Source organism: Mycteria americana, chromosome 1 (genome assembly GCF_035582795.1).
Source record: "Mycteria americana isolate JAX WOST 10 ecotype Jacksonville Zoo and Gardens chromosome 1, USCA_MyAme_1.0, whole genome shotgun sequence".
Taxonomy (NCBI): domain Eukaryota; kingdom Metazoa; phylum Chordata; class Aves; order Ciconiiformes; family Ciconiidae; genus Mycteria; species Mycteria americana.
In genome coordinates, this window is record NC_134365.1 from 104,553,499 (window position 1) to 104,579,196 (window position 25,698).

General features: G+C 37.9%; 1 protein-coding gene across 6 annotated transcripts in view; it reads right to left on the reverse strand.

The window, feature by feature from the left end:
- The window catches only part of POU2F1 (POU class 2 homeobox 1), a 114,243-nt gene that overhangs the window by 14,547 nt on the left and 73,998 nt on the right, over positions 1-25,698 (reverse strand). For 2 of the 6 annotated variants that reach the window (XM_075515933.1, XM_075515953.1), the window contains 7 exons: positions 24,908-24,961; positions 23,124-23,243; positions 21,213-21,392; positions 15,198-15,324; positions 6,508-6,602; positions 3,998-4,171; positions 122-263 (listed from right to left, as the gene is read on the reverse strand). In XM_075515933.1, coding sequence (XP_075372048.1) covers positions 122-263; positions 3,998-4,171; positions 6,508-6,602; positions 15,198-15,324; positions 21,213-21,392; positions 23,124-23,243; positions 24,908-24,961 — 892 coding nt within the window. The remainder of the gene's footprint in view (positions 1-121; positions 264-3,997; positions 4,172-6,507; positions 6,603-15,197; positions 15,325-21,212; positions 21,393-23,123; positions 23,244-24,907; positions 24,962-25,698) is intronic. The other 4 variants (XM_075515942.1, XM_075515961.1, XM_075515971.1 and 1 more) reach the window with 4 other exon arrangements.

Sequence of the window (25,698 nt, forward strand, 5' to 3'; positions counted from 1 at the left end):
TGTCCCATGGACAGTTAGAAAGATTGGTGGCTTCATAGAACCATAAGGGCACAAACGAAGCAGTTTTTCAGAATCCTACTGATTTTGGTAGGCTGGTGAAGAAATACACAGACTCATTCACCTGCATCATTGAGCCACTTTTCCAGAAGTGGCTTTAACTTGCACATGTTCTTAAAGCTGAGGTTCAAGGCTTCAAAGCGAGAGATGGTAGTTTGGCTGAAGTCATTTCCATAGAGTTTGCCCATAGCGAGCCCAACATCACCCTGGACAAAGAAAGAGAAAAAAGGGATTCACTAACATAGGCACTTCCAAAGCAAGGAATCCTGTCACATTCTTGTGTTCTCTTAGTGACTCCACTAAGAGTGCATGGGATTTCAGTTTCACAGAAACTTGCTCAGCACTACCAAGATTCATGCTAAAGCAAATAATCATAAAGAAATGTCAAACCTCAGTCCGTTTAACCATGTAACTCTTTCCAGGAAATCCCTGATGCTTTATCTTCTTTGCATTATCACTGAGCAGAACATTCCACTGAATATTAACTTGTAATTTTTTTCTTAGTTCTTTAAAATAAGTAAAGGCCAAGCTCTCTTTAGGAGCAGATTTAAGTAGCTGCATATTTGACACCGAAAAGTTCAAATAAGCAGAAATGCAGTGAATTCATGTTCTCAAATTAGTACAAAAACACTCTTGAAAAGATGTCTACGAACACATATCACATTTAAATAGATGCAAAAATACTCTTATCTGAACTTTTAGTATCTTCTGAGGTTCAAACCAACCTTCTCCCCACAGATACACAATTCAAAGCAGACAAGAATTTGAACCATTTCAAATAACGATCAACTGTAGTCTTCACTACCATTACCCATCTGCCAAAAAGCTATCCAGAAGATTTACATACAGATAATCATCTCTTTACATCTGTTACTGCTTCTCAAAACTCAGTTATAGCTAGCTATCTGACATTCTGCTTATCCTAATATCTCTCTATATACACATCTCTATGTAGTTTACCCTTGGAAAGTCTTGTTGAAAAAAAAAAAAAAAAATCAGTCCATTCTTGATTGTGGCCATTAAAAACACCATAATGTTTTCTTGTTTTGTTTTAAAGCTGGAAGGTCCTGCCCTTTGAAAAAAATGTAATTAAAGTATGCTATTTGGTCTAAAGTAGTTTAATTTAGATTTTTATTTTTTAACACAAAGAAGAATGAAGAGTCTAGAAGAAGAGACTGAAAAGCTTGAGCATAGTTAGTGGAGTTTAATTGCAAGTGGGTTAGTTAGACTGTGCGTAAAGCTTGCTTTCTTTCCTTTTAGGTCAGATCCACAACCACAGCTTGACACAAGTATCCTAATAGCATGCAGAGTGGCCACATCCAGGCAAGGAAGAAAACAACCTTTGGTAAGCTTAGTAAATTGTGCAGGTTGCGTAAAGAAACAATTTCCTTCCCAGAAGAGGACCAGAACAATTGGTTTGTATGCCCTTCAATCAGAGGAAACATGTGGGAACTCACATTTATACCTCTACCCATATGCCAGGATTCTGTGCATTTTAAAACTCATAAATCATTCCAAGAGAAGTAACATGGATGCTCTAGTGGGTTTATGAAGAAGAAAACCTGGCTATGTAAACCATTTTAGAGATAAGTTGATTTATGTCTTGGCAGGAAAGAGTTATGAAATTTGCTCCAGTCCCCCGACTAAATTTAATTCTGGTATTTATGTTGTTCATACTAACATTTGCCATCTGATTTAAAATGAATAGTTAACCATTTCTTTGTCAATAGTTTTCAATGCCAAAAAGTGGCAGCATTTCAGCTGTAGGCAAAGGAATTTACATATTGGGATGAGAATTTTATATATTGGGATGGGCCACTGAAAGGATGGAAGAACTAGAGGATAAAGGTACTGTACACATCTGATCTACTCTGTAGGTTGAATGAAGCTCCAGTACTGAACTGCAACTAATTATAAAAAGTACATCATTGTTGTGTGTACTGGTCTGTTAAGAAGCTCAGATGGACTAGCAGAGGTAATACCTTTTACAGAATAAAAATAACATTGTCTAAAATGTTTGCTCACATCGCTTGAACCTGTACCGACCAATTAGTCACATACCTGCAATAATGCTAAGATGCAGTATGCTCATTGTGTCTCTGTATGTCAAACATGGATATATTTTTAAGGAAAACAATTAAACAAAAGTATTTAAATCCATCACCCACTTTTTGGGGTGGGAGAAGAGACAGAACTGCTGAAGTTCAAAACCTCTTATCTCGCTCACAAGACAGATTGTAGTAAGTGATTAGCTTGCAATGCAAACTAAATCTTTCAATTATTTTTGAAAGGCAGGGGTGGCGTGAGTCTGAAAAAGCTTACAGTACCACTAGAAATAAATTTCTTCTATCCTCTGAAAGGCAGTCTATTTATCCAACTATAGGAAACCAAAGTAATAGGGGTCTCTAATTATCATCCAATTATGCAATTAGGTAGAAGTTATTAGAACTGCCTAATTATACACACACAAACTCAGAGTAGGATAGGAATGATCAAATGCAATTTTATCACTTTCTAAAGATTCCCCTTTTTAAGCTCAAAAGCAAATACTGAAATGTAAGCCTGAGCAGGTTTTTGTGTTCATTTTTCCTTACCATGAAAATTCACAACAGGGTCAATAAAGAAGGGTTAACCCATAACTTTAGAAGTCTAGTTGAGCCTTTATAATCATCTCACAGCAGGGCAGATTAAACATAATAACTAAAGATCTACATGAACCTCCTCAGTCAGGCCATAGGGATGCTATTGTATTTTATTCTATTCTGTTCTGCTCTATTGTAGCTTTTGTGTGTGTCCATCACTTGTATTTCTGTGCTTCCCTCTAGTGGAAAGAAGGCAGGGAAGGAGGCACGCATGCCAGCAAAATGCACTTCATTTTACGAAGAACATTCTGTTCTTGAGTTATAATTAAGATGCTGCCAGGAACTTTCATTATGAACCCTGATTTTTCAAACATCTAGGACTTTGCCAGAAAAATAAATCTGACTTCAGCACATACTTTCAGCTAGAGTAGATTTACTTATTCTGGGAGGGGAGGGAACAAATCACATATGTTGGATTGACTGCTCTGAGCTCAGACTTTTAAATACCTACTTTGATTTTTGCATGCTATTTCTTCTAGCAAAAACAGGCCTATGCTTACCACAGACTCCTGCCAAATTTAATTGTTTACCTGGACATATATTTTAATTTTGTGGGAGAAAAATTCATTTGGATATTAATAAGAAAGAACTCTTGGATCCAAGCAGCATTTCCCTTCAACAGAATAACGGAACACATAAATGCACTTTGTACTTTTAATTGTACTCCCCATTCAACCATTTTCACTATGTTCAAGATTACTTTTCTTCTGCTCTATGGGTATTTCTGAGCTTTTAAGCAAACGAAAACAAACCACAACTCCAGTTCACCTCTGTAAGGAGAGAACTTCAAAGTGACAGTCCTTTCAGGTTTTGTTTAGGAACCTTAGCAAAAGCATTAAATACAGAAATCATTGATGTTTAATAGGAAAATACGCTTGAGAGATAAAAACCCTTTGACATCCAAAGCAACTCCACAGTTGTGACATACTTTTTAAACACACAGAGCAGTTAATTGTGCTGTATGATTTTTGGAACTTTGTACTTCTGAAGGAAGCTTTAAAGTGCTTTTTCCCATTCATTTTACATCCTATAGAATGAATAGTGCACATGCAATGACATCTGGAGCTGGTAAATGCATGTACCTGCTGGGAAAATGGCTATGCTTTAAAACCAACAGGGAAGTAAGATGGATGTATGGCTTTTTCTGTCATTCCTTAGAAATCCCCTACATAAAGGCCAGAGCATAACCCTATTTAAGAAGGTTCTCCTAGGAAAAGGTGGAATTGTAGTCTCCCTCCAGACTTGAAAGATGAGACCTCAGATTCCATACTGGCAGGCACTAAGGTACACAGTCTCACCTGAGTGAATCCAAGTTTGATCCGTCTTTGTTTGAAAGTCTTGGCAAACTGCTCAAGCTCCTCAAGGTCACTGGGCTCCTCCAAGCTGGGAGTGTCGATTCGCTTTGGTGTTGACTGGCTCTGTGGAAGTGGCTGAATGGGGGTCGCTGCTATTGTGCGTGTTGGGGTTGCTGGCTATTAGGATAGAGAGCAAGGAAAAGATGAAAATCAGACTTAAAAGAATAATCAGCAAAAATTAAATTCAGAAAAGGTATGTGAGGTTTCTGTGAGAAAGATCAATGAATTTGACATTTCCAGCAAACTGAAAGTTCCTCCAATTTATTTACATTCCTCTCAAGAACGAGTAATCACAATCCAGAAAACTCTATTAGTATGACAGCCTTTTAAAGGCTCTGTCAGAACCAATTAAAGAAAAGTAAGAGATGTTCAATTCAGCAGATAACCAACAACTTTCACTTGCTACAGAAGCTGCTCAAAGAAAGGCTTAACACTCTTACTTGATATAGTTCTATCATTTATAGACAGCTTGGCATTCATCCCCTTTTAATCATTTTAAAATTGAATTTACTGCTTGTGTGAGGTAGCAGATTGTCATCAGCCCAAGAGAGTCAAGTCTCCTATTTAATCTTGGAACAGTGAGCACATACAGGGGCAGCAAACATGGCAAGTTTCCTCTAATGCCATCTCCTGTGACTGACTCAACTCTTCCAGTAAGAAAAAAAATAGATCCCCCTCTAACCCCTCTGTTGATACTTGCAACAGTAAGAATGAATATACTCGTGATAGCAGAAATTAAGCAAAGGCAATCTGCAGAAAATAATTCCTTTTAGGTCACACTTTTCTTCTATATAAAAGGCTCATTTTCCAGGAAGTCCACACAAGGTTCACTATTCCTTAACATTGGCATACTAGAGCATTTTGCTATGCAGCAATAATAAAATCTGAAAAAAACCTGAGTATCATGGAAAATATTCACAGGTGAACAAAATATATTAAGATCTGGTATTGCACAGTTTAGGCTTTATGTGCAACAGGAACATTGGAAACACGTTTTGAGTGCATAACTCTACCTTCTTGCATGCCGTAGATGGACTGAGATGCAGAGACAAGTTGTTTACTCTAGTTAAATTCTGTTCAGTTCAGCTGAGGCTCTTAAGTAAAGGTGACTTCATGCTTTTATGTCCTATGCCCAGTTCTGAAACTACAGACTCCTTCACGGCAAGTAAGAACAGCCTCAAGTCTATGCAACACTACAGTACTATGCAAAGTCTACGCAAAGGTCCAGAAACGGCTGTTCTAAAAGAAAGGGCCTGCATATAGCTGAGTCTTTACATAGCTCCTTATGTTGTTTTTCTCCTGAGCTGGTGCAGTATTTTGCAGTGCACAGCAGATGGTAGAGGGAGGTCAGGATCTATAATTCCATTATTTGAGAAATAATGTGATCATATATGATCTTTCTAGGATTGCAGATATGTGTGTCACACTGTAAAGGTTTTTAATATTTTTTAATTTACATTAAACATACTGGGTAATTACTGCAATATGTCTTTACTGACTTCACCCCCTTTATATAATTTATTTTCTCTTTGTAGTTTTGATACTTTTTTTTAATTCAAGTATAATCTTTAGTAAGGAGTCATGCTGCTAACTGAGGAATGAACTACAGAGGTGAGAAATACCATTTTCCACATGGTGCATGAAAAATACTATAGGTGGTATAACAGAAAATGTAGTTTTCTAAGACTCTGATAGACTCAGGCATCTTATTACAGACTAAAAAATTCTTACATGTAACCAAGCTGGCAGGAAGATACCATATGATATTACATGGTATTTGAGAAGCAGCATGCAGTCACGTAACTAAACTGCACAGAAAAACCCAGAGTGAAGCAAAATTAAATTTTCAGGCACGTGCAACCTTAAAATTGCTTTTCTTACAGTCTGAAAGCTTAATCATAGAGCTTTAATATTTTAACATATATCTAACATAATATTTTAATGCATTTCTAACAATCTCTTCACTTTCACAGAAAGTAACTAATAAGACTGGCAATAACTTTGCAATAATAACAAAACAACTAGGCTACAATAAAGACAGATCACCACTGCAATCTTCAGAAAGAAAGATACTTGTCAGTAATCCTCTGTTTGAGCTTTTTAGGTAGCCCACACCTTGCTCCTCTGAATTTCACAAATTTGTAGATTATTCAAGAAAGCCTTACAAGAAATCAAATGATGCTCTAGTGTCATTAACTCAAGGTATCAATCATGGAAATTTTCAGCTAAAAATAAAAATTTAGAACATTAAATGCATGAAAAGAGGCACATTAGGGTGGAAACTACAAGACTGAAGTTACTGATACTTCAGCTCTACACTGAATCTATCTATAAAGACAAACTCACTATTATGGCTACAGTATCTACTCTGGTAACTAATACAAAGGGTCCATTCACTTGCAATAGTTTAAATCCCCTCAAAGCAACTCATGAACTGTAGAAATAAGCCTGACCTGCGAGGCAAGGGTGATGCTTGGCTGAGACTGCAGGAGGTTGGCTTGGCTTTGCTGAGGTAGTTGCGTTAAGAGATTCTGCGCTTGCAGGAGACCTGGAGAGAGAAAAGGGTGGGTTTGCTTTGTCATTTAAAAAGACTAAAACATGAAATGAGGTGAGACAAGGTTCTTGCCAAATAATGAAAGTTACAGAAATTTGAGATGTAAGCCCTCATTTCATCCCTGCATAGATATCTTCAGACTTTGGACTTTTCAGTCCAAAATCCCCTTGCATTTTCCTGAAGTATATGTGGTGACAGAAGGGTAAAAGAGAGAAGTCTGTACTAGTCTCCTCTGCAGAAAGAGTTTGTAATGATCTAAGTTATCCCCGTTCTGTGTGCAGGAATCATTTATTGCCCCTTTCAGCTTGTAGATTTTGGGTAAACCTCCTCCTGTAACCAACAGCTGACCAAGAATTAGGGAGCCATATAAAAATAAACAGCTGGACACTAATCAGATCTAATCCACCAACTGAATACTAATCAAAACCACAAATTTGGCTCCTCGATCACCCTTCTTCCTCTCTGTATACACCCCATGCCAGCTGCCTAACAAGAAGGCAACTTTCTCTGGCAAACTTAAGCAGACCACACCAGAAGACAAAACAAGCCCGGATAACCTCCTCCTGACTGAAATAAAGAAGGAATCTTTGGAAAAGTAATCACAACTTAAAGCTTAGGTAAGATACTGAACACTGCTTAAATTGCACAAATAGAATAAACATTACACTGAATATATGAAAACCCCTGCTATTATGAAAAGGTGACAACATTAAAGAACAGTTGGGACTGATGCAACCAATATACACAATATGCTGTCATTCTAAAAATAAATTCTCTTACAGTCCACTATATGTATGGTTTATTAAAACTCTCAGGAAATTGAGATATATGGTTGCATCTATATATTTTAACTAGAAGCTAACTGATTTTTTTTTCCTCATGTTTCCTTTTTTCCAAGGGCTAAGAACCATGACAAAAATATACCTACAGTTAGTCAACTCCCTCAATTTTATAGTGAAAAATATTACTGTTATTCTTTAGGTAACTCCTGGCTACAACGATCAATTTCCCCTATAATAATTTAAGAACCTGGCTAATTAAACCTACACTTAATAGGCATCTTCAGTATACCAAGTTCCTAAAACCAGGGGGGAAAGATGGCATGACAACAACAGATGGACACTATGGTCACTCAGAGGACAGAACACCAAGTAAGTACCACTTAAATTCTGTAATTTGAGTTCGACATGGTCTGTTCTGGCTCATCAGCTGGGTGATCAATCAGAGCACACCACTCATGGCCAGCTACTTCTTAGCAGAATACAGGTAGGGGACACAGGAATTTAGGACTTGATAAAACCTGAGTGAGAAACTGGACGTTTCATGTGAGGTTAAGGCCACAGAAGACATAAAAAGAGGGACTACCATGGGTAGGAAGGAGAAAATGTATCCTCAGTGAGGGATACACAACTACAGAAGAACTGTCTTCTGACAGTAATATTACTGTTACTTTTGGTTTGGGTTTTTTTTTTTTTTTTTTTTTGTTGGGTGGTTTTGTTTTTTTTTTTTTTTTTACTAAGTGTTGAATATGTATTTTAAAAGGAATGTGTTGCCATCAAAATGCTCAAGACGTAGAGAATAAAGCCAGCTGCTTATGCAACATAATAGCACAGCATAGACAACTATGTAAATTTGCTTTGCACCACATAATCAACATGTTCCAGCTGTGTTTTTGAAAAGCCACAGCAAGGGAACGAATCAGCTTAAGGAACTTCCAAGACAGCCACCTACTACAGTTACACAGTGCTTTTTACAATGCAAATATTTGTTCACTTGAAAGATGATTTCAGCTGCCCAAATCTAGATATTAATTAGTGAACAGTCACCTCTACGTGAAGAGGTTTTGACCTTCATTTAGTGACAGTGAATTTTAACTAACACCTTGAAATAGAAAGGGGCAAGCCATCATGCTGACACTACAGAGCGGCTGACCAACAATGAAACAAAAAATAGGCAGCTGACAGTGACCACATTTGACCTCTAGTCCACTGGTAACACCATCGATCACAAGTTACTGACTCATCTTATGACTGTAATCAGAGTAATTAGGACTGTCCTTTTGTGATTTTTTTGGTCCTCAAAGAAATCCCAGAGGATGATTTTCTGGCAATAACACTTTTGCTGAAGAGCACAAGATGACTACCCTCTTCCTCATTTTATTCTCACTCATACATTCTGAAGTAATCATCACTGAAGTACACTATAAAATATTCTGAACATGTTTAATCTACTCAGCTTTTACATCATTTTATCCTATTTAGGAAATACTGATACAAGGCATCTCAGGCAGAAACTGGAGAAAGAACAAGTTAGTTCAACCTGCAGCTGACTGAAATAACGATCAGGGGATGGGGACAGCAGCTGAACTGTTTTGGCAAAGTATGCATCTCTTCCACTGACGTACAGTCTTTTCAGACAGTTGCCGTGCACATGCTTTGGACTCTTGTTGGCTTCCATGGGTGGGCAGCTGCAGTTTTGCTCTTCTCAGACATGACTTGTACTAGTCTAAGCTTCACCTTCGTTTCTTTTTCTGAGAAGAAACTACTGGTCTCCACTTTGGTTTAACATAACTTCAGTGACTTAAATTATAGGGCACATAGCACAGCTTTTTCAATACGGTCTAAGTCCAAAACTACACCTTTTAGGCAACTGCTGAGACAATGGTGTTTCAAACTTTGTGGTTTCCTTAGAGACTCATACTGGCATCAATACTGTTTAACATCTTTGTTACCAATAAGGCTGATGGGACAAAATATATTCACAGCAAGTTTGTGGACAGTACCAAATACTGGGGGAGTGGTCAAGAGGCCAGAAGTCAGGGTCTAGGCAGGCTGGACAAATGGAACCTCATGAAGATCAATGCAAGAAAATGCAACATCCTGCACAGGGGCTGGAATAACCCTGTGAAGCAATACAGGGTGGGCACTGGCTGGCTAGAAAGCAGTTTTGCAGAAGAAAGACCTGGGCATCCTGGAGGACATTAAGATGAACATGAGCCAGCAGTGAGCCCTTACAATAAAGACAGTCAACCACATCCTGGCCTGTATTCACAAGAGAGCAGCCAGCAGGTCAAAGGCTGTGATTCTTCCCCCTCCATTTGGCACTTGAGACCACATCTGGAGTACTGTGTTCAGCCTTGGGTTTTCCAGTACAAGACACAGTGACACTGTGGATTTTGTACATTCAAGGCCCACCAGGGTGGTTAACAGGCTGGAACACCCATACAAGGAATGGTTAAGTGAGCTGGTTTGTTCAGCCTTATGAGAAGACTAAGGTGAGATGCTATTGCTGTCTTCAAAGACAGAAATGGACTGTTCTTGAGGGTGCACAGTAATGAGATGCAACAGACATAAGTTGGAACATGGAAAACCCCAACTAGATATAAGGAAACTATATATATAATTTTTTTTTTTTTTTTTACCACAAGAGTGGTCAACTAGAAGTTGTAGTCACAAGAGTGCTTGAAGAGGTTGCAGAATCTCTATCCTTGGAGACATTCAAACTCAACTGGCCAAGGCACTGAACACTCTGCTGTAATTGGACCTGCTTTGAGCAATACCACATGACCTCTAGAGGTCCCTTCCATGATTTTTTGAATCTATAAAAACTAATACTGTACTTAGTGTACTTAACTTTACAGAGGTAGTATTTCTAACCCTCTGCTTTGGGTTCTAAGAGCCCAGTGGTATTATTGCATTAAATATCGCATACAAATCACCTACATGATGCTCAGAAAGAATGACTGCATGGAGACAGATAAGGATTTATGCAAAAGTATGACGCTTCAGAGGTATTTAATTTTTTTTTAATAGCTAAAGTAAATGCATCTACCATCGTCCAGGACTTTTCCTGTAATGTCTATGAGTAGTATGAATAATGGCCCAAGCCAAAAAACTCTTCCTGCCAGCCAACAGTCCCCAAGGACTGATCTGGGGTTCAGTTCTTACTGTCTAAAATGAAATAAAAGATAAAACAAACATTCAAGTGCAGATTTTTTCAGCATAATTTTTAAAAAGTTGGCCCAGAAGCATAATACATAATTCATCCCTAACTGATCTCCCAAAAGAGTGAATTTTTTCATCTAAGAACAACTTGACTGCTTTTTCTCTGCCAAAGCTGTTCATCTTCTCACAGACATATCCTGGAAGTTAGCTTGCAAGACAAAGCCATTACAATGTCATAGTTTGATTAACTGGAAACAACTGAAAGGGAAGAAAGAAGGGTGTCATACCACATATTACATACAGTGCCATTTGATCAACTTTGTTGATCACTGTTGATGCAAAGAAACTTCTGGGCACTTTGGTGTACCTCATTTTATCAAATCCAGATCTTCCAAAATGGGGACTCGCAGTTGGAGTTATATTCAGATCCAACACAGGAGAGAAAGTGTTAACCTATGCATTCCTACAAATCTGTTCCACTGAGATGCTAAGCTGCCGCATCTTTTGCGGTAGCCAGATACCCTTTAAGATCAGTTTAAGAAACTGAAGCAAATGTGCTGAAGTTGGTGAACTGCAGTTTTGAAGAGTACCAATTCAGGGATCCATGCAAAGGTGCTGCCACACTACTTCAATGAAAGTCACCATTTTTACCCATTGATGCTGTTTGGATGGTTAGAAGCAAAGACTTGATTTCAAAGAGGACAGTAAATATTAAGCATTTCATTCATATCTTGGTAATGGGTATTTACAGCACAGAGGAAAAGTCACCATTTAAACCACTGCTTCCAAGTTCTTCCTTATTCCACTTCAAGCTCTCCCCTCTTATTTGGGGAATGAGTTTGAGTCAGCTACATTTTATTCAACTGCTGTGTCAGCAAATATGCTGTCATTAAGAGCCTCTTGACAATGAAGAGCTGGGTCTCCTCATCTGCATATTGAGGGAACCAAAGCACCTTCACCTGGTTCACATAGCATATTATTAACAAAATGAGGAAAAGTCCTATAAGGGCAGTGCAAGTGCACAATCTCAGATGAGATGAACACTTGTCCATTACAAATTTGATGCATTTGAGAAGAAACACAGGCAACTTCAGGCATCTTCCTCCATCCTCACACTGAGTGAGGGAGCTGCACTCTGATTTATGGTACCAGAGGCCAGCAGGGTAGGTACCAACATTTAACATTCATTACCCCATTTTAAAAACGTGCTTGGTTTGTTTTTTTTTTTTAATGATACAAGTGAAGTCTCAAAGTCTGTAGGACCAGTAAGCAAGAAGAGAACAGGACTGGATTTAGCCTGCTGTCATCATCCCAGGTATTTTTACAATAAAAAAAAGAAATCATAAAAAAGGTCTTTAATAATAAACAGCAATAACTTGAGAATAAGTAGGCCCAGTTTCAATGTTTAAAGCTAATTAGTAGCTTGTCTTCCACATTTGCCTTTCTGGATAGTTTCTTTATAAGTACTGTTTCTAAACCTCCTTGACAATGATGCAGTCTTTTCTCAGATCTTAACAACTTCTGTTTGCAAGGTTAATTTAAATGAAATGCATCACCATTTCCCTTCTCCATTCAGATTTTTACCGATACCATTTTTATAGGCAATATATTTTGAGTAGAAAGGTGAACGGTCATCTGATGAGGGTAATATTTTTAAGAAGCAGCTATAATTGCAGTAAAGGATGTTGAATTGATTACTCTAGAGACGGATCTATTAGATACAAGAACAGATACAAGAGGTATAAAGACTGTACAAGGTGCTACACTCCTGCCTGTGACTTTAACAATAATATTGGGACAATAATTGCTCCGAATAAGAAATTGTTCCAAATTTCTATTTCCATTCAAACTTCTGCATATCTGCTGAGGCTTGAAACAATTCCTTCAGTTATGATCTTACCTATTACAAGCCATGAAAAACAGGAACTTTATAATTTGTTTCACGTAAACGACTGAATAACCAGAAATCATGTGGAAAAGGAAGATGACTACATTAGACATATGGCAGTGGATTTATGGGGAGAATTTCACATCTGCTGCTGTGATCTATAATGTGTGTTGAAGAAAGATAGCAGAATAACATCCTGATTGTTGATTAATATTTTACGTATTGAATTTTCTAAAATTTTTCAGAAGTTAGATCTAAGCCATGACTTTCAACCCCTTCCAAGAATCTAAACATGATGGCTGATGATTGCATTACTCTGCACCCCATCACCTCTTCAAGTAAAAGAAGCTTTTCTCTACCAAATGTTTACCTATCTTCTACGATCTTGCTTAGAGACACTATTCTTCACTTATTTCCGTCAAAACTATTCTCTTGTATTAAAAACAATGTTTCTCATTTACTGACTACATGGCATGTACAAAATATGTAGTGTAGTCTGTAAAGCAATAGATTTCTTCAAATAGATAATCTATAAATAAATCTGAATTTTTATTTTAGTTATTAAATGTGTACATATATACATACATACATATATATATATATATAAGGGTGCATGCAGTACCAATGAGGCATCCAAAAAATCTGAGTGCCGTTGGTTTTAAAGAAAGCTCTATGCTAGTTTCTTCAGAATATTTGTTATTTTATGAAGTTGACTAATGGAACAATAGGGCAAGAACAACATGGGAAAAGTCAGCTGCAACAGCAAGTAACAAAATAAAAATACATACTTTCTCAATCTCTCTCATAAATAATAACATACTGTTTGATATCTTCTAACAATAACCATGAAATACTGCAAAAAGCCATACCAAAAAGTGAGATAAGGGGTATTATGACATACATGTTGCTTTATCATTGAGTGCTCATGAAGAAAATTAGATCCATTCAAGCATTTCAGTTTGGAAGGCTGTCACACACTAATGGCCTATGGTCAGAATACAGAATATAAATCTTCCTATATTTTTGAGCTATTCAGTTGTCCAGGCTGCACATTACCAGTAAAACATGGTGTTTCTATACACACTGCGTCACTGATGACAGCAATATGCAGGTCTTAAATTGCAGTGAAGAAATTATTTTCACAGATGGCCCCTGGAAAAGATACTATGAAAACCTCTTCTGGTAGTTATTCTACTTCAGAAGATTTTAAACAAACAAACAAAAAGCCTTCCTTTCCTTTCTAATAATGCAAACAATGCATTTTGAGAGATGAATATAATTTGCTTCTGTTAGTTTCCTTTTTTGTGAAGCATCTTCTGAGATATTTTAGAAAACCAGCAGAAGTTAGCTGAAAAATGCAGGCAGACAATACCAGTGAGTTTTTGAAAACAATGCTTTTGTGCTTGCTGTTTCCTTAAAAGAATTTATTTTAAAAAAAAAAAGCCTATGTTAAAGATTCCTTGAACTTTGGTGAACCTTGAACTAAGTTTTGGTGAAGTCTGATTTCTTCTAGAAGAATATGTTAAGCTTCTAAGTTCTGCTTCATTTTAAGATACTAGTACATCACTAAATGCCTCCATGAATAGTCTTTTAGCCATTTTCTACCAGTGCTGGTATAAAAGCTCTCCTAAATTAAGTCCTATTAAAAGAAAGTTAATTTTGACTAACCCTTTATTCAAATGTGAGAGCATTCAGACAGTGAGAGAGCTTCAGCATAATGGAAAGCCAGTTCTATCCAAGTCATAGTATATAGAAGGAATGATGCATGAAAAAATTGAAAGGAACAGAAGAAAATGAGGTGCAAAGAGCTGCTTTATAGGACAGCCAGGCTCTGGAGGACTCTTCAAGCATAACAGGATTTGCCTTCTGAGCAAGAATCTTTGGATTACCAGACCTGAACAACTGAGTAGAGTTCATGTAGAAGAGAAAGGGGGGAAAAAAGACCATTGGAGTATATCAGCATAAGAGGCCATGGCTAAATACAGTTTTCTGTGGGCATCAAACAGGGTGCAATCAGTACTGTGATGTATTGCAACTTGAACACATTAGTTCTTACAGCAAAGCTCCTGTGCAACATCTTAACTGGTCTGGCACACTACCACCTACCACTGCCTTGGTTTGCCTTTAGCATGTAAGCCATACCCAGTGTATCACCAAAATATTATTTCCAAGAGTTGTTATACAAAATCAAGCATTCTGGCTCTTTTCCCAAGGTGTAATTATTATTTCAGTTTATGACAAAATTCACTGTACCCTCTTCAGGCTTAAGGACTTTTCTTGTCTCTCACAAAGACTCTTGATTTTGTAACCTTTTTCCAGTCTCAGAATTTTGTAGCCCTTTTAGCATTGACCTAATCCAGACAGCCCACACACCCTCCAGGCCTCCACCTCCTAGGATTCTGCCTTTGAGTTCTGGAGAGTTGTCTTCTCCAAGTTCTCTCCCCAGTAGGCTTCCTTCTTGAGAGCCTGACCCAGAAATTTGGATGCTGCAGTATTTCCCAAGACACCTTGTTGTTAACAAATGTTCCCATGACATGATCTCTGGATTGATCCTCCCTGAGAAGTGAGCTACACAAACTTTGACAAGGCTGAGGTCTAACACACAGAAAGGGACAACCTGTTAGAGTCTCCTAATTGCAATACTGTTATTTGTCCTAGGAAATATCAACAGTTAGTGAAGGTGTATGAGCCATCTCAGTTTCACCTTCTCCTCTAAAAAGCTATGTATGATTTTCTTTTCTGGCAAGGAGCACTTACCCTGCTGCCCCTGCGGTGTTTGTGAGATGATGAACTGTGCTGGCTGCAAGTTGGTTGTTGGATGCACCAACACAAACTGTTGCAGGTTGAGATTCTGCTGCTGAAGCTGCTGCAAGTGCTGCAAATCCTTAAGGAAACAGGGGAAGGGGAAAAAAAAAAAAAAGAAAAAGAAAAAAAGAAAAAAAGAAAAAGGAAAAGAAAGAGCTGTGTGTTAGAAATTTAAGTCAGCCATGACTCCCAATGTAACTAGATTTCATATTAACCAGTTACATTCTAACATTCAGAGATAAAAGTGGATGTCAAGCACAGCCGTCCTACTACTGAATATCCTTTAGGCTGGCAATTTAAATTTCACGGTCCTTCATAAAACCAAACAAAAAGTTTTACCAAATAACCCAGCAAAATATTTCCAGCACTGTTCTGCTTTTAAAACAAAATAAAAATCAATCTCCTCCCCCCCCCCCAAATGCAGAAGTTTTCAAATACTTTAGACTTATCAGCACCCAGATTTCTCAGATTTATTTTTTGAGGATGCAACTCTGCTACAAAATTAATTGTTGACAAATCAAGCATTTTAGCTGCAAGCTACTTTTGTTTATAACAACAATAATCTGCATTTACCATTCTAATCAGCAACAAGAAAGCAAAAAGTTACAGATTCCTAGTTTGCACTCTGGTTGTTCAGGTCAAATTTTGGGAAGTAGCTAACTCAAATAGTAAATACATTTGATTAGTTCTGAAACAAATTACAATAAGCTTAATAGACATGGCTACAACTAAGGTTAAAAGGAATAACCCAAAACACTGCACTATTGTAGAACCCTACTTTTATGTATTTAAACCATCCAGAACTATTAATTTTCTATAATTAAATGACTGGTCTCAGCGTAAATGCTAATCCCTGAGAAACTGAATCATCAAGAAAAATGCTTCAACATGCTGTTTAGTTGGAGAATGAAAACATAGACAACTGCTTAAAAATATTCCCCCCGAACTAGCCTTTTTTTCTTCTCATCTTCTCCAAACAGGACAATAACAAGAGTAACTGAAATCTGAAAATTGAAGAACAATACGAAGCCAGCCAACATAACAGAAGTAATCTATGAAAACAATCTATACACATGTGTAGAATTTTTCCATCTTTCTGAGAAGAAGCTGTTTCAAAATACATGCCAAACACGTGGATAAAAGCCTGAACTATTTCCCACACTTAGAACCTCCCATTAAACAAACCAAACCAAGCAAACAAAAAACCTCCCAAAACTCTATTTCAGATAAGTTACGCAGGTACTGGGGTACCTGTTTGCAGACAGATACCCTCTTCTGGGTCCAACTGTGTCAGAAGATGTTAACAATGCCAGTTGGCTCCTAAACAGTGCTCAATCTAGCTGCTTGAATGGAGCTGCTCGTTTTAACATACTTCCTAACATGCTTGAGTTAAAGTGAGCCAAACTAACAAAGACCTGCTTAAGGCCAGTAAAGCAGCCCCCATGCATTTTGACTGATGCAGGTTACTGAGCACTCACAAGCTGCTCAGCCAGCAGATATGAAAGGCTATTAACTGCTAGCAATGGTGACAGACAGTCAAGACAGACTGACAAGGATAACTCTTTATCTACACAATACAGCTATTTGCGGAATATAGTTATCTGTCTATGACCTTACATTATTTTAAAACTGTTAAACTAAGACTTAAAAGTTGCAACAATCTCCTTCTGGGGAAGAGGGGTGGGGAGTCTCAGTAGGTGGAAAGGAAGACTAGGGAGGAAAAAAAAAAATAGAGAGTCCATTGATTTATGAGACCATAGACATGCATTATAAGAAAACAACTACTTAACCCGCATTACAAAGACACTGGCCACCAATCACTTAGGCAACTTGTTCATGTTAAGTCAAAAGCGTACAGTGTAATAATATGGCAGACAGACACCAGATGGATTGACCAAGCAACGCTCTTTAAGAAATGTAAACTTCCATTTTATAAGAGAATGGTAAAATTTTGAGAAGTGCCCCCCCCCGAAGCAAAAGAGTGTTTTTAAAGTTGATAGTATTGTTTGCTTTCAAAAAATTTGAGAAGTACCGCAACTATTCCTATAAAATCGAGGCCGATTTTCTTCCGGGGGGGGGGGGGGGGGGGGGGGGGGGGAGATAACTGCTCCAGTTTTTCCCAGGAACTCCATGTTTCTTCTGACTTCATATCATACAGTTACATTGGTCAGAACTGCTACTAAAAACTCTTACTTCCTGAGCTCAACGCGACATGCCCCCACTCATTTATTCATTCATTTTCAATGCTCTACTGGTTACCTTTGCAGATTGAGCAGACCCTCCGGCACAGAGGGGCTCATACTGAATTGGATGCAAGGACTAGATTCAGAGGAAGAAACAGAAAGAGAAAGAGTAGGGCAAGCTGACTAAGGCTGTGAACGCTGGGTGGAAGAAAAAGAAATGAAGAGAGGCTGAAGGACAAATATATAGGTGGATAAGAGAAGAAGTAGAAACACAAAAGGAAGAGTTGGGAAGAAATTTTTGAAGGAAAAAGTATGGACAGAAAAACACATAGGTTGAGGACCTCCCCCACTAAAAGCAAACTAATGAATCCCCCACAGATGACCAAGTAGATCTCAGATGATTTGAAGAGGCACCACAGGAGATGGAGTTATATACAAGAAAGAATACAAAGAAACAGTGGCAGTGTATTTGTAAGATCAAAGGAGGAGAGCTTTTTGTTTAAGACTATAGTATTCATAACACAGGGTACCCAGATAAGACATGACAGCTCTTGTCATCAGGTTCTTACACTTTAATATGAGAAAACTGTTTTTAAATTGAGGCCTCAGGGATAACTGGTATAAGCAATCTTACTCTGTGCATCTGCCTTGGTAAATGGTATCTTGGCTGAGTCTTGTTTAAATACAGAAATATAGTTCTGTAATGCAGAATGGAAACGATACCTCCCAAGGCTAATCACTCTTAAATAGCCCTATCAGCCCCTTGAATTCATTTGAAATCCAACTTTATTTCTACCTTGGGAAAGTTTTATTATTTAGTTAATTGTAGCATTACAATAAATCTCCCAATAGCAACCATGTGAACAACCCCAACACTTGTGTTCCTATACTGATCTTTTTTTCTCAACGGTAAAATCTGTATACTAGCACAAGCACATAGAAAGAGATGGAAAGACTTCTGGGGAAACATGCATGTCTTCTGGTGCTGCCTAACAGTTTAGAAAGATCAAAACAATCCAACTCCTACCTCAGCAGAATAATCTGCCAAGTACTGTGTCTTGACATGAGAAAACTTTTTGTTTTTTGGTTTTTTTTGTTTTTTTTAAATCATCTAAAGTTCTAAATTCAATGCTGTTATCTCTAGTTACAACTTCAGTACAAACTTAAGCATCTCTGTAATTTCGAGGTTTACATCACATAAACACTGATCATGGATCCTGAAAACAAGTAAAGTTTACAAAGAACTCCAAAACTTGGTACAACTCCTTACTGACAATTTAGCATCAGCCCAGCAGCAGCACTAACACCTTACCAGACTGCTGCAGCAGATACCTTATGTTAACTGCAGTGCACAATAAAGAAGTCATGCTTGTGCAATTAGTTAATTAAAATAAATATGGTAATCCCCCTGCTGCAGAGACCTGCCAGTTAATCAATTATTCAAAAATCATCAATTAAAACAAGCATTCAGCTATTTGTGTAATCAGCTATATGTTTACAATAGCAATGCAAACAAAGCTGAGCGCTGTTTATAAATTGTTGTCAAGATGGATCAAAAAGCATAGTGTTATCCACCTACAAACCTAGATGCTAGAAGTTTTCCATAAAGTATCTCAAATTATGCCCTGCGCTTTCATTGTAAGAAGCAGCTAACAAGATTCAACCAAGCTACATTTATATATCAAAATAACCTATCCTAAAAGAAAGTAATTGTAAAGTCAAACATTTAAGTAATTAGAAATGCCAGAAAACAAGTGAAACTTTAATTTGTCCCCCTTGTGTTACAAACACACATTACATGGTGGCAACTACATGATCACATGCTATTTTTCATAGAGCCTTTAGCTCATTCATGCGCACAAACTGGACAACGCTCACTTCACAAGCTCCTATTTGACAGCCCATGCCTTATCTTTTCAACTCTTCCAACACTTCTCTGAAGATTTTCTAAGTTCTGGAGAAAAACCCAGTACTAAATTAATAATTGTAAATGCTTCACACGTTTTCATAGCTTCCCACTGAAGCAGAAGAGCAGGATTAGCAACATCTCACACACGAGCAGCAATGCCTTCAAAAGTATCCACTAATTCAGTGAGTGGCATATTGGACAAATGTAGACCCAGAAAGTTCAAGGTACAAATTTTATTAATATGAAAATTTAATGCTCCACACTTCAGTAAAGCAGACCTCGCTATCTTAAGCAGCTGCACATCTGGAAGACAAGGCACACACCTGTGGATCACTTATATAATATCAAATGGGAACTCTGTGACAGATGCATGGAGGATGTTAGAAGCTAACCATCAGCTTCCTTGACAAGGACATTTCCCATTTTTTTCCTTGAAATCTGTCTATATTATTGGCTACAGACAAAGGCTTAACAAAATTCAGAGATGGTCTTGGGAGTTAGGAGTTTCCTTTAATGCTACATCCTTGAGTCATCTCCAGATCATGACAATGAAGTGGGATCCTTTGCCAAGAGAAATATTAATATCTGGTCACATGGCTCATCACAGTGCACCAAGAGACTCAATGTGAGGGGTCTGTGGGCAACATCAGTACTGGCCTTCCAAATGGCATTACTCTAGCCTCTGTAAGGACAGCCAGAGAGGTCAGAACTTTTAGACCAACACCACAGAAGTTTGCCACTTCAGCTAATAAGAAGCCGATAGCACAACGAGGCTGTTATTCAGCTAGTGGACTAGCACAATAAAGGAATAGCACATTTCACCAATGGACTTCACAGAGAATTGCGACATTTCCATTCTTTTACTTAATCAGCCCTCATGTTCACTTTCTAGACACTTCATCCCAGTTGAATGCAAGTGAAAATAGTCTGAACAGAAAGTGTCAGACAGTCTTAAAGAACCTGCTCACTGTAAGAAGTAGCAGCTTTGGAGATTACATACCCAACATACTTTGGACAGCTAGACTAATCAAACTGAAATATTACGTACTGAGAACCTTAATCTATGGAAAGATGGACCTCAGCGTCAGCAACATAATCACCTACTAGTAGTACTCAAGATGCCTATGCTGTACGTTCGGTTACCCTCGTCCAGAAGTCTAAGGAGTTTCCACACTATGTATGCTAAGCGTAGAGTCAGTGGCGCTACATTCCCCACACTGTATTAAGCCAGTCCTGGAAGACCCAGGAGGATCTTTGCTGCTCCTAGTAAGCAGAGCTTCCTTGGCAAGCAGTTCTTCAGAATTAACGGGTCTTTAGCAGCAGACCATAAAACTGGACACATTCTGACACCAGACTCATTCTGGCGAGTTTTTCTCTAGACACACAAGAGCACCCATTCTTTGTCACTGAACTCTGAGCATTAAGCACCAAGCCAAAATGGCACACAAATATGTCAAGTCAAACAGCCTTTCTTCAGCTCTATGATTTTCCTGTTTGGATCTAACAAGCATCCTTTGCGATACATAGGTATCCATTCCCATCCATACAGGTCTTGACAAGTGTCATTTCTATGGGCATCTTTCTATACCCCTTTTTCTCCTTTCTCAAGTTAACTACAAGGAGGAAAATTCAGAAAATACAGCACCCGGTCACGTTCTGGAACTAACTCAGAAGCCCAGTGGAACTGACGAACAGCTGGCACACATTCTTTGCTAAAACTATCAACTTCAACCTCATCAGCTAAGGATGCATGAGGAAAGACTAACAGTACTCAAGGACTCTAGAAACTCACTGAATAAGGAATAAAAATATTATTTGAATGATGCAATTAGTCAAACCTCTTTATTTTCCACCCTCTCAAGCCTCAAGGCTCACCTGTGCAATCTGTATTGGCTGAGATAGAGGGATCTGCGTCATCGGCGTTGCAGCAGAGGCCGAGATGGTGGCACCAGCAGCGCTGTGCTGCTGACTGGCTGAATGCTGCACTGCAGCCGCCAGCAACTGTGCCTGCGCCTGTTGTAGCAATAACTGTTGCTGGGCTGGCGTCAACGTGAGCTATAAATAATTAGAAAACACAGCCATTAATAATGGAAAGAGCCACTTCAGCTACAAAGTCATTAGCTAACTCATTACTAGTTACATTAACCAGACATTCCTAGAACTATTACTACAGTTCAGCCATTCACTAGCCAATGACTCTGGCCTTAAGTAAGGACAGCTGGCTACTCAACACAGCGTAGGAACTAGCCTACCACAGACCTGACATAAACCAAACCGCACGAACGCAAACATTTGCACTTACTGGAACCTACAGAACCTAACTTCACTCCTAAGTTTTCTTCACAACTCTACCAGGAGGCTCAGGAAAAAGGTAATTAAGTAGCAAGCAAAAGAAAAGAATCAGTATTGCCAGGATTTTCAAAGCAAATTGAAAGGAAATTTACACCCAGCAGAACAGCAAGTGATTAGCCAGATGAATGAGAAGCAGGAATGCTGGCTATGGCTACTGAACAAACTGATAACACCCCAGCTGCTTCACATTAGCATGAATCCCTGCCATATTCCATCATTTCCATTATGCCCTAAGATATAAGTAAAGAACATGAGCTCCATTTGTTTCTCTCCAAGTCTCCCCATCTGCTTTTTTTTTTTTTAATAGAATAGAGTTGGCAAGTTTACATCCCTTCCCTTTCCCAAACACACATTATCTCTGTGAAACAGGTGGCAGCAGTCTCTCCTTTACATGTAAATGAATCTTGATGCCCATATTTACTACAAGCCATATCTGCATAGGCCTGGAGTTTTGAATGTTTCACTACTGCAGACAATCATCAACTAAAACAAATCAATATTTTTTGAGAATGAGAAAAATAATAAAATATGCTGGGTTTTAATAACGTATTAAAACAGTCTCAACTTTTAAAACTTTCAAAGGTAATTAACCAAAAACTAAATAGGATGTTTATTTGCACACTATCATACGAGAAGATTTAACAATTGAACATGAAATTAAGACATCATTTCATTCAAGTGTAGAGATGATCTAACCTAATACTTCAAATCATAAATACATTGTTGCAGCAACTGCCCTAAATTCCTTATTAACATGCAAACTCTTAAACCTGCAAAGCTGATTACCTGGAAGCAAACTCTTTAACCAAACCAGCCCATTCACAAAACTTGCTCTTTTTTTAAATGACTGAAAGCATTTACAAAAATTCAGAAACACCAGTAATCCTAAAACAACAGTTATTCCATAATTACTCCCAAAGTCTTGCAATTAAAAAACTCGAAATTGGTAGGTTAAAACAGAAGGGTTGAATAGGCTTACGGCAAGCACTAATATAGTTACTTGAAATGTGCCTGAGAAGAGGAAGAATTAGTGTCAGCAGTTCCCATCATTTTTGTTCTTCACCCAGCTATCTGATAAGATTTAGTCTGAAGATTTTAAACTTGAAAAAAAAAAAATTCCTCTTTATGACATCAGTGACTTTCTTATTTGTACACACACCAAGTTTTAATTTCATTGCAGAGTCAAGACGGATAATGAAAATAGAGCCAAAATTTTTTTGAGGGGGGGGAAGTAAATACTTTGCAACAAAACACAAACATTAAAGTCTGCATTTTTATAGGGAGATATTTTCTGTCCCCTCTTTCACTCAAGTTTCTTCCTATGCTAAAGGAAATTATAACCACCTTCACTGACAGTTCTATGAGGACTGCCATAGATACTGCCATCATTTGCTGGACAGGAGGCTTACTGCAGTATACTTGGGTAAATCTTACCCCAGTGATCTGTCCTCCGGCCAGCATGAGCTGGGTCTGGGGTATGGCCGCCTGCACTGAAGGCTGCTGGGAAGGCTGGCTTGGCTGCTGAGAGTCCCCAGATTCTTCATTAGATTTAGACTAGTCAAAAAAAAAATACAACTCTTTATAGTGTAAAACAGATGTTAATGTATAACACTGCTATCTCAACACTGCACAATAAAAATCTTTCATCTGCATACAAAAAGCCCTTGGGTTTATTTTAAGAGTGTGTTTAAGCAATGGCTCTATGTGCTCACCATCTCAGCTACGATTGCTCAAACATGTCTGTAGGTAATACTGTTTAAACAAAACAAAAAGACTCTCAGGCCTTTTGTAACTCTTTGACATTATTCTCAGGTCTCATTTCATTTTATGCAATGCAACTGGAGCTGACACTACCTTTCACCATAAAGAAAGAAAAGGTTGTTAAAATTATTCATTGCCTAAAATCTTGAACAATGGAACGAGGGAAAGGAGATTGTGTTTCCATTTTCTGTATCTGCATCCTGCACCTCTAAGTCATCATACTGTTGGCTTATACGGAACCGGTTTGAGAAATCCTCACAGGTTTATCTACCTACAGCAAAATACATAATATATACAGTGCTTTTAAATAATCAAAGATTAGCATTTATTTAATTGAATGCTGCTTTATTTTAAAAGATTTGGGGTTTTTTTGTTTTTGGGTGGGTTTTTTGTTTTGTTTTGTTGTTTGGTTTTTTTTTAACAGGAGAAATTATGAAGACATGAGGGAGGAAATGCAAGTGCATGAAGAGAGGGAGAGAGTTTTATGATAATTAAAACTGGTTATGCAGAACATTAAAATTCTGCATAGATTTGCATATTTTCCACCACCTGTTTTGGGGACTGCAGAGCAGGCTAATTAACATAAAGGCTCTGATTAATTCTGCCAGTCATTGAGCGATAATTACAGCGCAGGACTGTAAACATTCTGCACTGGAGATACAGCCTGTTTGCCAACATCTCTCTCAGGGATGGAAGTTTACCATGGCAACCAAGGCAATTTTCTGCCTCCTTCCTCTTAGAAAGGAAGGTCACTATACCTCCTCTTCTTTCCAAATTGTTATTATGTATAAGTGGGTCCACATTCTATTGCATTTCATGTAATGCACTACCTACATTCTTTAATAACAAGCAATACTGAAACCAGTTTTCAATAAAACTGCATCCCTTTCCCCTTAATATAGTACTGAGAGGAAGTGGCACATTAACTGATACACTGAAGTGTTCAGCATCATAAAAAAGTTTGAAAGCTTTGTTGTCTCACTTACATTATTAAACAACAATTACTCTGACTTATTTTGAAATCACTATGTGTTATTTACACAAGCAATCTACACTAGCCACATTACATAGTTAATGTTACATTATACTCCTATATTCAGCCACCAGAAGTAAGGACAAATTGCAAAGTAATACTTGCGATGTTTAAAATAAGTGAATAAATGGAAGAACATGAAATATTCCTGGAGTTTTATAGTTTTCATGATACAACACCTGACTGAAATTCAGTATAAAATTACAATCACTGCATGTTTTAAATAACTCCAGTTTCTGAATGCTTACAATCCTGAACCTGATTTATGTTGTAAAACTAATATAACTTCATACCCATCAACTGCAAGACCAGACAGAATGAAAAAAACAGAGTAACATATTATAGGTTAAAAACTATCTCTTATGGGACCATAATACTGTTTGGAATGAGAGAAGGACGAGCAGCAGAAGGAAACTGTTTTTACCTGTACATTTAAGGACTGAGCAGCAGCCTGTAAACTTGTTCCAGCGAGCTGGACCTACAACACAGTGCAAAAATGGGAATGAAATAATGTAGAATCCACAGAAAACTTTAACAATGTAAAAAGAACAACCTCCCCACCCGCACCCCAACAAGAACTCCCCCATGAACAATGCATGCCCCTCTAACACCTGAATCCGTGAAACAGGGGTTGTACTCCAGGCTGAAAAAAAAATCTGTAAGACTCTTCCACAGCGTTATTTGTTTACCTCTTGCTGAACGTATTCCTGCCTAGGGATCTAGATATTATCATGAAGTTGAGTTGAAACAGAGCATTTTGGGGTGGACAGGCTAACTATTCCTATTCCTATAAAAAAATCCAGGTTTCAGGGGAGGGCATTAAGCTCTACTCATCATCATCCTTCTAATATTTCAGAATGGGTCTTACCCCAAATATGTACACTGCATTCACCTGCTTCCTTATACAACAGAGGAGCAATCACCTGCATAGCACAAAACCCACAGCATAAACATTCTTCCTCAAATCAACCCATTCAAGTATTTGCAGTCCTTAGTCACTGAAAAGAAGATCTCAATACAGAGGACTGGAGACACTTTACAAAGGATGTATTGATTCAGGTATACTCAAAACTTGAATTCAATGTTTGTGATTAACAGGTCCAAAGAAGTTCTTAGGGGTTAGCAGTGAAGAAAAACCGATGATGCTTCAGAAAGTGAGATCTTTAAAGAGTGTTATTTTATCTCTAATAAGGATTTTCTTTGTAAAACAAACGC